At 48.3% G+C, this 15351-nt stretch overlaps 1 protein-coding gene and 1 non-coding gene across 8 annotated transcripts in view; one reads left to right on the top strand and one right to left on the bottom strand.

The window, feature by feature from the left end:
- Positions 1 to 243: 243 nt before the first annotated feature.
- LOC123952362 lies at positions 244 to 350 on the bottom strand. The gene has a single exon (XR_006820616.1). It is a non-coding gene; the product is annotated as a U6 spliceosomal RNA (small nuclear RNA).
- Positions 351 to 10245: 9895 nt separating this feature from the next.
- Positions 10246 to 15351, top strand: part of RBM33 (RNA binding motif protein 33) — a 129900-nt gene continuing 124794 nt past the window's right edge. For all 7 annotated transcript variants that reach the window (XM_046021403.1, XM_046021402.1, XM_046021401.1 and 4 more), the window contains exon 1: positions 10246 to 10702. In XM_046021403.1, the coding sequence (XP_045877359.1) occupies positions 10660 to 10702 (43 nt within the window). In that variant the 5' untranslated portion in view covers positions 10246 to 10659. The remainder of the gene's footprint in view (positions 10703 to 15351) is intronic.

Below are 15351 nucleotides of genomic sequence, written 5' to 3'. Positions count from 1 at the left end.
TATTTGTTCTTTGGGTGTTGAGTTTGCTAAGTTCTTTACAGATTTTGGATACTAGCCCTTTACCTGATATGTTGTTGGCAAATATCTTCTCCCATTCTGTCAGTTGTCTTTTGGTTTTGTTAACTGTTTCCTTTGCTGTGCAAAAGCTTTTGATCTTGATGAAGTCCCAATAGTTCATTTTTGCCCTTGTTCCCCTTGCCTTTGGCAATGTTTCTAGGAGGAAGTTGCTGTGGCTGAGGTTGAAAAAATATGGAACCCTTCATGAATTTGCATGTCATCCTTGCACAGGGGCCACGCTGATCTTCTCTGTATCGTTCCAATTTTAGTATCTGTGCTGCCGATGTGAGCACCTCATTGTAGTTTTGATTTGTACTTCTCTGATGATAAGTGATTTTGAGCATCTTTTCATGTCTCTGCTGCCATCTGGATGTCTTCTTTGGAGAAATGTCTGTTTGTGTCTTCTGCCCCCCTTTTTTAAATTTGACAGACAGAGATCAAAGTAGGCGGAGAGAGAGAGGAGGAAGCAGGCTCCCTGCTGAGCACAGAGCCCAATGTGGGAATCGATCCCAGGACCCTGGAATCATGACCTGAGCTGAAGGCAGAGCCTTAATCCACGGAGCCTCCCAGGCGCCCTCTTCTGCCCATTTTTAACGAGATTACTTGTGAGTTTTTTTCTTCTTCTTCTGTTTTTGTCTTTCTCTTTGCTATTGAGTTATAGCTGTTCGTATTTTAGGTATTAGTCCCTTATCAGATATATGATTTGCAATTGTTTTCTCCCACTCAGCCGTTGGCCTTTCATTTTGTGGATGGTTTCCTTTGCCGTGGAGATGCGTGTTCACTCGACGTAGTCATACTTGAATCCTTTTTTCCCAGCCCTGATGTGAGACGGCTCCATTTTGGAACGCACGCTCTAGTTCACCAGCTCACCTTGTGGATGCGTCATGATCTACCCATTCTTTGCCGCTGGTGTGCACTTAGATACGGTGCTGGTTTTATGTTTTTATGTATCGGGGGTGTTGTTTGTTTCTGTGTTAGTTAGTATGGCAGGAGACTTCTGGTTCACACCTTGTTTCACACATGCCAGAATTTCTTTCTCCCTCCCTCCCTCCCTCCCTTTCTTTCTTTCTTTCCCGAGTTGGGGGCAGAGGGGGAGAGAGAGAATCTTAAGCAGACTCCACACCCAGCATGGAGCCCAATGCAAGGCTCCATCTCATGGTCCTGAGATCATGAGCTGAGACAAAACTGAGAGTCAGATGCCCCACCCACAGAGCCACTCAGGCGCCCTGGAAGAATTTCTTCAGGGTACGTAATGAGCTGTACACTTGCTGGGTCGAAAAGAATGTTCCTCTTCAACTTCCATCTGATAGTGCCAACTGGCTCTCCAAAATGCTCGTTCCGGATGAGGCTTCAGCCAACATCACAACCTGCCCAGATCTGGTAATTCTACCAATCGCTGTAATTTCTACCAATCGGAGAGTTGTGAATTTGTCTGTGCACCCCTTACACGAGGTGAGGATTAGCAGCTTCTCCTATTCTTAGCTATTAGAGTTTCTTCATGTTTAATCTCTGCATTTATACCCTTCGCCCATTTTTCTCCTGGACTATTTATTGGTTTTTATAATTACTGATCCATGAGAGATACGTGTATATTCCAGATACTAATCCTTTGTTAGAGCTAAGGAGTGCAAACATCTTTACCTCGTTTATGCCTGCCTTCTCCCATTTAAACAGTATCTTTAGATACAGAGCAGTTTCAAATTTTAACGAGCTCAAATTGATCAGCCCCAGCCTTTATGCTGTTTTCTTCTTTATCTTTTAAAAAATTTTCCCTTACTCACGGCATTGATATGATTCTACTAGGCAAATGCTTAGGCAAATTGATATGATTCTATGAGGCAAACCGCGGCTGTTTTTTTCTAAGCTCCGACATAGGTTAATGGGATTTATCGCCGTCTCTCCCCGCACGCGAACTTCGGTGATCTCAGCAATCCCCGCTTTCACTGTTCAGAATGTGAACACTGATCTAGCAGCACGTTTATGCAAACGGTTTTGAGTTCAAGTGAGACAGTTAATACGTACGAAATCTTTTTTAGGAAGGAGACCTCTGAACTGTGCAGGCATCTAGTTCAGGTTGGAGGACTTGAAAATTAACGACGGCTGAGCTGTGTCCCCTTCGACGTGGATGACAGCACAAACGCGGGTCCTGCCCCCTCCATCTGTCTAGGCTGTTGTTCTCAAAATGCCTCCCCGTCCTCCCGCTACTTACACTGCTCGCTAGCGCCCATATTCGTCCCTCCCTCGTCACTTAAGCCCCATTAAAACGCCTCTGGCCAGAGATGGCTTACACTGTTGTCATTCCAGTAAAATGGCAGTTGGTTAAATGAAAAGTTGAAAAAACATCTGGTGAATGCCTTTGGACAGGATTGTTCAGACTTTATATGGCTGGTAAATATTTATCTACCATTCGGAAACCAGTGACCCACCTTCCTTTCCTTTTCTGCTGGTGAAAATTCTATCCTTTGAAGTTGCAAGACGTTATTTTTGAACTCTCTCATTCTTGCCTCTTTGCTCTTATCATCTGAGCCCAGGGTTCTCCCAGAGGATGGACAATGCCTGCTGGCACCTTTCAGGCCATACTGTCCCAGCCTCACTGCCTGAGAGGAAGTCCCCGTCCCATCCCCCAGCTGTGGTGCTCAGTGTCCTGAGGGGGACCCCTGGCTTGTGTTACATGTCCATCTCTCCGGACAGTCTCAGAAGATGGGGTGGTGTGCTGAAAGGGAGTGTGCTGAATAGATTCTACCATGGGCTCAGGCCGTTCCTCAGCCAACTACTAAGGCTGGGGAGATAGCATCCCAGTGGCCTCCACTAGCCACAGATTGGGGTAGGGGTGGGAGAGAGCAATTCCCCAAAGAGGAGGGGAGTTCTCCCCAACTCGTTAGAGTGAGTGTCTACTGCACAAGGTGTCAGTCCTGGCTCGGTCCTTCTAGGTTCTGTGACCTTGGAAGTCCTTGATTTTCATGAGGTCTCCGTTTCAGCCCATCATGCCCTTTGTCTGACAATCCTAGTATTGTAGCAGGTACAGGGCAAAGGATTTCTCCTTTTAAAACCTCTGTATGACACTGATCCTGCCTCAAGTTTTCAAGGCTGCAGCAACTCCACAGCACACTTCTGAGCCCCGACACAGAGCTAAGCGCCTTAGGACGCGTCAGCACCTCCCTCACCCACAGATTAGGAAGCTAAGGTCCAGAAATGAAAGTGGCTGCTGTGGGGTTAGACACCACAGAAGGCTCCCCCCAAAATGTTCTGGGCTCTGTGGAGGTGTGGCCTCATGAGATTTGTCATCAGTCAAAATGACAAACAACAGCTCAATGTTTAGTTGCAAAAATCAATGGCCAGATTTCTTTGTCTAATAAATAGTCGATACTTGAGGAATTAAATTGATGGTTACTCGAGCAACAGAGCCAGATTTGGGGCATGACATGACATATTCATTCAGAGGGATTTCTAACTTTATTCAATATGAGCATGTTTTAATGACTTAGTTTTGCAGAGTCACTCCAGGACTGGGTTGTTCTCACGAGGACCATACTGGGCTGCTGGTGGATGCCAGGCTAGGTAGGGCTCCCCAGGGCAGGGTGGCTTTCAGAAGCACAATTTCATTTTCTTTGACACAATTCCCAACATTGTTATTAGTATCATGCAGGGATTTCACACGACTCTCCACAATCCGGAAGCAATCAGACAGGAGCTATCTCCTGGGCGGACTGCATGTGAATTGAGGAGTTTTGCCTTGTTCTTGGTCCTTGGCATATCTGTGACAGTTCCTCTCCCTGCTTCCCATTTGTAAAACAGCAAAGGGAAAAGGCAACAAGCTTGCAGGGAGGCGGTCAGCACCATCTGGAATGCTCACAAGCACTGTCTGTAGGTTAACATGCTTTTAAAAAAAATTTAAATCCAGTCAATCAACGTATAGTTTAGTATTTGTTTCAGGGGTAGAATTTAATGATTCATCGGTGGCATACAACACCCAGTGCTCATTCTGTCACATGCCTTCCTTAATGCCCATCACCTAGTGTCCCCATCCTCCCACCCACCTCTCTGCCAGCAATGCTCAGTTTGTTCCCTGCCATTAAGAGTCTTTTATGGTTTGTCTCCCTCTCAGATTTCATCTTATTTTTCCTTTCCTCATGATCCTCTGTTTTGTTTCTTAAATTCCACATGTGAGTGAAATCATATAATTCTTTCTCTGATTGACTTATTTTGCTTAGCATAATACCCTCAGTTCCATCCATGTCATTGCAAATGGTAAGATTTCGTTCTTTTTGATGGCTGAGAAATAGTCCACTCGTGTGTGTGTGTGTGCACGCGCGCACACGCATACATATGTTGTATGTTGTACATATGTTGTATCTTCTTTATCGATTCATCTGTCAATGGACATCTGGGCTCTTTCCATATTTGGGCTATTGTGGACATTGGTGCAGGTATCCCTTCGAATCACTGCATTTGTATCTTTAGGGTAAATACCCAGTAGTGTGATTGCTGGGTCATAGGGTAGCTCTATTTTTAACTTTTTGAGGAACCTCCATGTTGTTTTCCAGAGTGGCTGCACCAGCTTGCATTCCCACCAACAGTGCAGAAGGGTTCCCCTTTCTCTGCATCCTCGCCAGCATCTGTCATTTCCTGGCTGGCTAATTTTAGCCATTCTGACTGGTGTGAGGTGATATCTCATTATGGTTTTGATTTGTATTTCCCTGATGCCCAGTGATGTGGAGTATTTTTTCATGTGTCCGTTGGCCATTTGATGTCTTCTTTGGAGAAGTGCCTGTTCATGTCTTCTGCCCATTTCTTGACTGGACTAGGTCAACATACTTCTGAAACACAGTTGCAAATGGTATCTTACCAGAGTAACACCAGGACCTCGTGTGTCACACGATAAATCACTGTTAGCAAAAGAAACATCCTGGGGTGCTGGCAGATTCCTTCGCACACTCGTGCTCAAGAAGTATGGCTGCTCTGATGAGGAGCTTTGCTCCTAAGCTGGGAATAAGAATCAGACTTACCATTGCGACCATCTTACACTAATACTTTGATGTCACTGAAATTCAAGCAAGTGACGAGGCTTGGGACCTTGGGCTTCCAGACTATTTCACAGTAGATTATTCAGGTGTGTCTTTGACGTCTTGCTGGTTATTCCACTTGTCAGTACTAAATGCATTATTTAACTTCTTTACACCTAAAATTATCCAATTCATATAGGATATTTTACTCTTAGTGCGCCTTAGGACGACATCCTTCTAATATCTTTATAAAGCAAATGTCTTAATGAGAGCAAGCAGGCTAAGAAAAGAAAGCACCATAAAAAGAATGAACACAGAAAGTAACAACTGAGAAGAACAGGGTGACTATGTAAGTCACAGTAATAAGTCCCTCAAAAGGATCACACTGTAGAAACCTGAGTTTGTGAGGGTTTAGGCCAAAGTGTGTGTGTGTGGGGGGGTGGGGTTGGCTGGCAGCATGTGCAGGTGCACAAAGGGGGAAAGACGGGTTTGTCTTGTTGTGCTGAGGTCTTGGGAGAGGCAGGGCCCTACCTGGCTGATACCACAGGGCACCCAAGAGGGTGCCCTCTCGCAGAGGGGACAGCATCATGTGATCTGGGCCTGCTAGCTTTCTCACCAGTAAGGTGAGGCTACTTCACTGCCTTACCATAGGTAGTGTGTGGGGATAAATGAGGATTCTGAGCTCCCAGCAGAAACAGGGATTTATTTTTAAACAAAAAGTGTGGCTTCATCAGCTTTTCTGCATTGGCCCAAAGCAGTCTGTGTTCTATGGTACCCTCCTAGGGACTCAGCAGTGCACCTTCTCCCTGGGAACACAGCAGGCCAGGTACACACCAGACCACACGGACCCAAGTCTACACATCTATGCCTGGCGAGCCTCCTTCCCTCACCTTCCTTGACACCACTTATGCCATTAGCACTGACACCCATCCTGAGGTTGCCACAAAGCATAGTTTCCCTAAAAACATCATCCCCCTAGATTCGAACTTGAAACTGGAAAATCAAGGAAGCACATACTCCTCCACTGTAAAATTTGAACTCATTATAGAGTTCCACAAGAGGAGCAGTGAAAAATAAGCTACATCGGATAACCCAACATTTCCCAACTTGAAACTTATGGAGGAGGTTTTATACTTTGGTGAGCATACAAGGCAACTCGGACATGATTTGCTAACCCAATTTCCAGAAATCAAAATTTGATTAAACTGATACGAAACCTAGGAATCTGCCTTTTAACAAGGACCCAAATGTGATTTTAGTATATTTATTTTAAATATTTTTTTCCACTTACTTGACAGAGAGAGCTTGTGAGAGAGCACAAGCATGGGAGCGGCAGAGGGAGAGGGAGAAGCAGGCTCCCTGGTCATCAGGAACTGGATCCCAGGACCCTGGGATCATGACCTGAGCTGAAGGAAGAAGCTCAACCCACTGAGCCATTCAGGTGCCCCTCAAAAGTGATTTCAAAGCAAATTTCTAAAATGGGTGGCACTTTGAGAAATTCTGGCCCAGGAACAGGAGGAACAGCATATCTCAAATGGGACCCCCATGACTCAGGGGGTCTGAACACTGGCCTATGGAGGTCATGGGGACAGTGGTGTGAGCTCCAGGGATCCTTCCATTTACAGCTGACTCTTTGTGTACTTTTCCCATCCTCATGGGGTTTCACCTGCAGCAACACATTCAAGGTGAGCCCATGCAGATTTCTGGAGCTCTATCTCGACATAGCTCCATCATCTCCAGCACTGAGCCCCACAAATGCCCCCCCATCAACCCTTTGAAACTCTGATCTCTCAAGTCATCATGACTGCTGTGTTTTACTTGAGTTTCCCCTCCTCCCCCAAGGTCCAGAAAGTGCTTCCCAGCAAGGCCTGCCATGGTAGTTTCTTCAGCCTTGGTGACCACGGTCCAGCGCTGCATGTTGTCCAATGCAAGAAAACAGTGCATTTCACATCTGTCCAGCTTTCACGTTATAACCTGTATGGGGAGGCTGCCGCAGCTGCTCTGGCATGACCAGATGTAGCAGGTTCTCTTTTGTTACTTCTAAGGTCTTCTCTTTTTTGGACATATTTTTTGAGTTGCATCATATGCATTTAGTTGTAGATATCTCCAAACTTTTCTTTTTTTTTTAATATTTAAAAATTTATATATTTGACAGAGAGAGATCACAAGTAGGCAGAAAGGCAGGCGGGGGGGGGGGGGAAGCAGGCTCCCTGCTGAGCAGAGAGCCCGATGCGGGCCTCGATCCCAGGACCCTGAGACCATGACCTGAGCCAAAGGCAGAGGCTTAACCCACTGAGCCACCCAGGCGCCCGTCTCTGAACTTTTCTTAATTGATTCTCATTATGCTTCCTGTATCTGCGGACTGATGTCTTTCATCGATTCTCAAAAACTTCTCAGGAGTCCTCTTCACAAATACTTCTTCTCTTCCATGATCTTTGTTCTCTTCTGTGGACCTCCAGTCTGACACTCTTGTTCTGCCTTCCCAGTTGTGAAACGCCTCAGTCACACTCTTCCACATATTTCCTCTTTGTGGTCCATTCTGGGCAATCCTTTCCTGCCTGTCCTCAAGTCTAAAATTCCCTCAACTGGGTCTTATCTCTTTAACTTTTCTGTTGGAATTTTACTCCAGTGGTTAATTTTGTCATAGTTCTATGGAGATATGATTGATACACAAAAACTTGCACATACTCAATGTACACAACTGTATGAGTTTGGACATGTGCACGCACCTGTGATACCATCACCATCACCACAATTCAACAATTAGATTTTTAAACAATATTCTCTTTGGTCCTTTCCTGTTTTTAATATTTTTTTTTGTTTCAAAGCAATAAAATACTTACAGAAGAGGTGAACATAGAGTAAATTCAAAAATCCTTTTCCCTGAGCCATTTGACAACAAGCTCCTGACTTGATACTGTATCACCCTCAAGTACCTTAGTGTGAATTTCCAACAAGCACTTTCTTCCTACTTATCATGTACAGTCACCAAAATAAGAATGGTCACTTTGTTACCTTCCTTTCCTCCTGTCCTCAGATCCTATTCATTTTTACATATCGTCCAGTAGCAGTCATTACAGTGAGGATGTTTTTCTGCTTCCAGGCGGCAGGCTGTCCCTCTGCGGCTCTGCCACCCACGCAGACAGCTCCCAGGCACGTGCTCCTACACGTTTCTCACCTGGTTCTGATCCCACCTGCATGGAAGCACCCTCACAGAACTGCTGTGCCGACATCCCATCCACTTACTGGAGGAGTAGGAGTGGCCCTGGCTTAGGAGTGTCTTTGACAATGGGAACTGATACATCTCATAATAGTTACCCGAGTTTATCTTATATATCCCCAAACTCAGAATAGAGCCTAAAGGTCTTGCCTCTTGACAGATGTTTAAAGATCTTTCAGTTTTCTCCAGCCAGAAGCAGTGTACCAGCCAGAGCGCTCTTTAACACGACCAATGATGTTTTACACACAGCTGACATTCTGGCTTCATTAGGTTTCTAGGACAAGCTAAAGAGTCAACAGTGAAATTTGTTGAAAAGAAAAGGGGTTTGTTAAAACTTTACTCACAGTAATTTATCGATGTCTTCAAATATTTCGTGTCTGTGCTCAAGGTTTTCTGGCAGGGATCTGATGAAAAAATGTAGAGATTCTTGTCCTAGAGAAATTCATTTTTAGGTCTTTCATAACAGAGAGAAGAAGTCTTTCTTCAATTACAACCTGGCTGCAAAGTATCTATGAGATTGTTTCATCTTTGGGTATTTTGTTTTTTGAATAATCCTCAAGATCACCAGAATATGTGTGTGTGTGTGTGTGTGTGTGTGTGTGTGTGTAGCATTAGATCAGCAGTGAAACCTCTTTAAAAACATCTTTTGAGTTATGAAGTCCATCCTCCACCGTGCAAAAAATAATGCAAGGTGATTAGGGATTCAAGCCATTTGAAATCCGGATGTGCTGATGTGCTTTCTGAGGGAGACTTAAGTTATTCCAGGTTGCTTGCCAAGCTTATCATTATTATTTTTTAAAACATCATGTACATGAATCAAAATAACTTTAAAACTTATTCCTTGGTTTTTATCTTATGATGAAAATTTTATTAGTTATTAATCTAGACAATCTTATTTTTTCCAAACGTTTTATTATTAAAAACTTCAAACGTATGGGCGCCTGGGTGGCTCAGTTGGTTGAGCGACTGCCTTCAGCTCGGGTCATGATCCTTGGAGTCCTGGGATCGAGTCCCACATCGGGCTCTGCTCGCCAGGGAGTCTGTTTCTCCCCCTGATCTCTTTCCTCTCATGCTCTCTCTCTCAAATGAATGAATAAAATCTAACAAAACAAAACAAAACAAACCCCCCAAAACAAAACAAAACAAAACAAAAAAACCCCAAACTTCAAACGCATGTAAAAGTTCCCGGAATTTTATAGTTCCTGCAGTCCACCACAGGGTTTTGTCACGTGTCCATCTTCCCACGCAGGAAGCCACCTGCTGCCTGGACTACGGGCCGTGTCCTGAGGGTCTCACCTCTCCACGCTGCCCCTCCGCTCTCCTGCTGCCAGAGCCTGTCCCTAAAACACAAATTGTACCATGTGACTGTTGTTAGAGCCTAGTCATAGGCGCTGCAGCTTCAGGAAAATAACGCACAGTCCCGGATGCGTCTGGTCCTCGTCCCGCTTCCCCAGCACCTGCCCCCTCCAGCTCGCTCTGCTGGCGTTCTTGGTCCCTGGGACGTCCTCCGACATCTGAGTCTCTGCTCGGCGTCCTCTTTCTGCCCCGACGACCCTCTCTTTCCTTCCCCAGGAAGCCCCCACCGTCGCTGTTACTGAGTCCCGGTTTGCAGCTCCTGTGTCCTCTAAGACCCCACTGCATCCACAGCCCCCACACCCCAACTGCCAACCAGCACCCAAGGCTCCCCAAACCCGTGTCCTTTCCTTGACGTCCCTCACTAGCACCTCGTTTTCTGGCCCTTCTCGCTGCTCAGAAGCGCAAACGCCCTCGGATCTCCGCGATCCACAGCGCACGGTGCGCGGGTGGCACCTGCAGCCCCGCCCCGGACGCGGGCCCCGCCTCTCCGCGCACGCCCCGCCCCGGCTCTGACGGCCCCGCCCCGGCCCTGACAGCGCCACAGGCCCCGCCCACCGCCCCGCCGGCCGCCGGCCGGAAAGCGCGGCGCCCACTGCTGCAAAGCGCCGTGCGACAGAACCCGGGACCGAACTACGGCCGGCAACCGCCCCCGACGCCGCTGCAAGCCCTACGGCTACAGGAGTCGAGCGCGGCGGCCGCCCTCCGGCTCGCCGTCTGCGCTTGCCCTGCGTCCCTGGAGCCGCCCGGAGCCGCCGCGCCGCGGAGGAGGCCCGCGCCCGCCCGGCCGGTCGCCATCATCCCGGCGTGCACCGCGGCGGCGGCGGGCCGGCGGCCATGTTGCGATAGTCTGTTGTTTTCTTCCTGCGGAGCAGCGGGGCCGGCGAGGCGGAGACCGCCGGCCGCCTCCCCCCGTGCCCGGTCCGGCCCGCCGCCCCCCGCGCCCCGCCGCGCGTCTCTGGGCCTCGGCCGGCCGGCGGCCCCCCGGCTGGCTTGGCGGGGCGACCCTGAAGGCCCGCGAGCACCATGGCGGCCGCCCTGGGAGCGGGCGGAGGAGCCGGCGCCGGAGGTACGTGAGCCGCCCCGCGCGGCGGGACGGGCCGGGGCTGCCTTGGCCCGCGTCGTCCTGCCTCCTGCGCGCAGCCCGGGGCCCCTCGGCGCGGCGGACGGCCGCGGGCGGCGAGACTGTGGCCTGCGGGGCCGCGGCCGCTCGGACCAGCCAAGCGGGCGACCGGGTTTGCGGGGGGCCCTGCGGGCTCGGGTGGGCTCCCGGCCGGGAGGGACGCCGCGTCGCGCGGGCGTGTGGGGCGGTGCGGCGTTTCGGGCCCGGGGTCGTGAGGGCCGAGCCCCGGCGCGCTGCTGCGGGGGCCGCCACCGTCCGGCGAGCGCCTCTTCGCGCCTCCTCGGGCCTCCTCGGCGGTGCGCGGGCGCGGCGGGGCCGGGTCGCCCGCGTGCCGAGCCCGTCCCCGGGCGGTTCCCCCGCTCGCGGGCCTCGGCGGTGTAGGCCGGGCGCCGGGCAGGTTCCGTCAGCGCTCGTCGGCTGCGGAGCTTTGCGCGGTAGCCTCGGTGCGGGGGAGCGCGCGAGGGGCTCGGGCCTGCTCGGAAGCTCTGCGGGAGGCGCCCCGGCCCGTCGGGTCCCCGAGTCGGGCTCTGCGAGCGCGTTGCAGTCGCCGCGCCCGGAACTCCGGCCCTCGTGTGCCAGCGTGTGTGCGGCGGCAGCGTCCCTCCGGCCGGGCGACTCTGCGTGTCCGCGGCGAGGCTGTCGTCGCCTGGGAGCCCGCGCGCACCTTCGCGGGTAGTTGCCGGGCCCGGGCCCGTGTGCGGGATCGGAGCGCGCGCGGTGCGCGGGGCCTTCCCGGAGCCCGAGGCCGCGTGAGCACGGGTGTGTGGCGGTGCTCCCGAGCGCCCGCTGTCCACCTGTGGCACGGCCGTGGGGGCGAGGGCAGGCGTCCTCGAGTGCGGCTCTGGGCGGTCGGGCGGTTGCTGTCTCGGAGCCCTGGGCGGGCTTCGTCCGAGGAGCGTGGAGCTTTCGCTGGCGCTCCATCCCGGGCCGCTGGGCGCCCTGAGCCCGAAGCCGAGCCCTCGCGGGTTCCCGGGGCCCGTCCACGCCCACGCAGTCCCGCTGCGCAGGGGCCTTCCTCGCTCTGCGTAGCCTGGCTTCCTGCCGAGCGCGCTTCCCAGCTCGGAGTTGTATTTTGTGGGTTACTTCTCTCTTCTTCGGGTTTTATTTATCTGACAGCACAGGCAGGCTGGGCAGAGCGCCCGATGCGGGCTCCTGACCTGAGCTGAAGGCAGATGCTTAACCCACTGAGCCACCCAGGCGCCCTGTTCACTTCTTTCTTCAAGTAACCTGCCGCCCCAGTGTGTAAGCCCCGCCAGGACGGGGACGCTGCCCGCCTCAGCCGCCGCGTACCCCGAGCTCCAGCGCACCGTGTTCAACAGGTGATCCCGCAGAGGCGGGAGCTGAAGTAGGAAATGTCCTTAGGAATCCTTGTGTACCCTTTTCCGTGCTCATGTAAGGTGAGCATTTCTAGCTTCGTGAGCTTTTACGGTACCAGCGGGATCGTGCAGTGTTCTGCAGTTCTTTGTTCCCCTGAACGTAGGTCCTGGGGGTTGGGGGGCGCCTGGGGGCCGCAGTCAGCGAAGCATTTGACCTCGGCTGGGGTCATGATCTCAGGGTCCTGGGATCTAGCCCCTCATGGGGCTTCCTCCCCCGCTCCCTCTGCGCTGCCCCTCGCGTTCTCGCCCTTTCTCTCTCAAATAAATAAATAAAATCTTTAAAAAGAAGGAGGTCTGGGGATCTTCCATGTCAATAGGTGAGAGTTTTATGGATCCACTATTGATCATTTCATCATTTTTCTGTTGATGGGCCAAGTTCAGTTACTTCTACTTCTAAACTGCTGTGGAAGATACTGTGCTAAACCTCCACGGACCCAACTTGGTGCGCTTCTGCAGGTGTTTCCGGAGAACACGTGCCTCTGGAGGTGGAAATACGGTGTTTCAAGTTTCATTTATTTAAAATTGTCATAGCTATTGCCAGTGCCCTTAAAGACAAGTTGGTGCCACTTTATCCTCCCTCAGTAGTGTGGAGGGGGCCCCCGTTTTCCATGCCCTTTCTAAGAGTCTTTTTAGTTTTTGTTCATCTTGGGACAGAGAAATAACCATAATGTTTTTATATTTTTCTGATCTCCAGACATGTTACGCATCTTTTTATATATTATTTTTCTGTGAGTTGTATGTTTATATCATTTTGCTTTTTTTTTAATCGGGTCGTTGATCTCCTTGTCATTATTTATAAATTTTTTCACTCTCTGTATTTTTTATCAGAATTATTAACCCCTTTTTAAAAATTGTCCTTGCCCTATAAATAACTTTGTTTTAAACTTTTCACTATATGGAAGTTTAAAATTTTTATTCTTAAATGTCACTTGGTTTTACAAGTTTTTTTTTTTTCTTTTTGTAATGGTGTCTCTATGCCTAGAGTTCGTCTGTGCTTTTTAACATTTTATGCTTCTGCACTTTTTTATATTTAGCTTTTATTTCTTGGAGTTTCATTCTGGGTGTTCTGTGGTTTTGGGACTTGTAACAGTTCTAATATGATTTATTCAACTCTCCATCTTTTCCATCTTTGCCATATATTAAGTTCCCATTAAGTTTTTCACAATATACTGTTTCACAGGGCGTGTGTGCAGATATATTTAGGTACACACGGGTAAACATTATGCATATGTGATGGCATGTTCCTTTTCAGCAATATCGTGATTAGTCCTGTGCGCTTAAGAAAAATGTACTTCAGAATCATCAATCACGTTTTATAAAGAATTCTACGGGAATTTTTATTGAGATGGCATTGAGTCTTTTTACATAATTTGAGAGTGACGTTTTTGCAATATGGGTCCTTTCATCCAGTAACAAGAGTGTTTCTGTCAAGCTTTTCGTTTTTTCAGTCATCTCTACCAAACGCTTATTCGGTACCTGCTCTGCTGGGCACTAACCCAAGAGCCTGGTTACATAGTTAATATACTAGAGATCCCTATCCTTATGAAACTTACATTAAGTAAAAAAAAAAAAATTAAGGATTTATTTATTTCAGAGAGCCTGTGCCTTGGGGAGGGGTGGGCGGGGGGGGGGGGGTGGGGGTGGGCAGGGGAAGCAGACACCCTGCTGAGCCAGTCCCCTGACATCGGAGTCTTATCTCCTGACCCTGAGCTGAAATCAAGAGCTTGGACGCCTAACGAACTGAGCCACCCAGGCGCCCCAGTAAAATTTTCTTTATATAGGTCTTTCACATTTCTTGTTAGTTTTATTTTCAAATACTTTATATTTGTCATTGTAGATGGTGTAGTTTTTTTTAATCTTAGTACATTCTCATTTGTTATTGGCCTGTTGCAGAAAAGCTTTTTAAAAATATAATTGAATTATATATAGCTGGTTTTTTGAATGTTGTTTTAATAGTTTGGATTTAATAGTTTAGATTTTCTTGTTAGTCATACCTGCAGAAACTTCTGATAGTTATAGCTATCATTTCTTTTTCTTCTCCTTGTCTCAGAGGTTTTCATTGTCAAGTTCTCTGGTATGATGTTGAAGAATATGGGTGGTGACAGGCAGCTCTGTCTTGTCATCTTGTTCTGAGTTTTAACGAGTGTTCTTTGAATGTTTCACCATTAAGTATGGTGTTTACTGTAGGTTTCTGATAGTTACTGTTTTTTTTTTTTTTAAAGATTTTATTTATTTATTTGACAGAGAGAGATCACAAGTAGGCAGAGAGGCAGGCAGAGGGAGAAGGAGAAGCAGGCTCCCCGCCGAGCAGAGAGCCCGATGCGGGGCTTGATCCCAGGACCCTGAGATCATGACCTGAGCTGAAGGCAGAGGCGTAACCCACTGAGCCACCCAGGCGCCCCTAGTTATTGTTTTTTAGCAAAGAAAATTGTTTTTTTGAGTTGGGCATTTAATTTTATCAAATGTTTTTTCCACATCTGTTGCGGTGATTTATGGGACCCCTTTTTTAATCTCATAATGTATCGTATTGATAGATTTCTGGTGCTGAACCGACCTTGCATTCTTGGTTTCAAAACCTTCTGCGTGCTTTTTAATGTATTAAACATATTTTTTTTTTAAGATTTTGTTTTTTTATTTATTTTACAGACAGAGATCACAAGTAGGCAGAGAGGCAGGCAGAGAGAGAGGAGGAAGCAGGCTCCCCGCTGAGCAGAGAGCCCAATGCGGGGCTCGATCCCAGGACCCGGGGATCATGACCTGAGCCGCAGGCATAGGCTTAAACCACTGAGCCACCCAGGCGCCCCTAAATATATTCTTTTTAATATATTGTTCTTTTTAGTATATTGTTGGACTTCAATTTTTGGATTTACCTGTGATCATAAGAAAGAATATTAGTTTTTTTCCTTTGTGTTTGTGTGTGTGTGCTTTGTGCTATCCTGGTTTGTTTGTTTGTTTTTTTAATATGAAATGCTGTCTTCCTAGCATGAGTTGTGAAGTTTTCTGGGACAGTGTAAAAAATAAAAAAAAATTTAAATTAAAGTTGGAAGAACTTTTGTCTGCACAGCAGTTGGGTTTGGTAGCTCTTTATTTTTCAGTTTCTTCAACCATTATTGGTCTATTTAGCTTTGTAGAAATCTCTGGGTCATTTTTTAAAAGTTTATTTATTTGTTTAATCTCTACACTCAAAATGGGGCTTGAATTCATGACCCTGAGATCAAG

Source organism: Meles meles, chromosome 10 (assembly GCF_922984935.1).
Source record: "Meles meles chromosome 10, mMelMel3.1 paternal haplotype, whole genome shotgun sequence".
NCBI classification, from domain to species: Eukaryota; Metazoa; Chordata; class Mammalia; order Carnivora; family Mustelidae; genus Meles; species Meles meles.
Note: the sequence above shows the minus strand (reverse complement) of the source record. Positions and strands in the feature narration are given on the sequence as shown.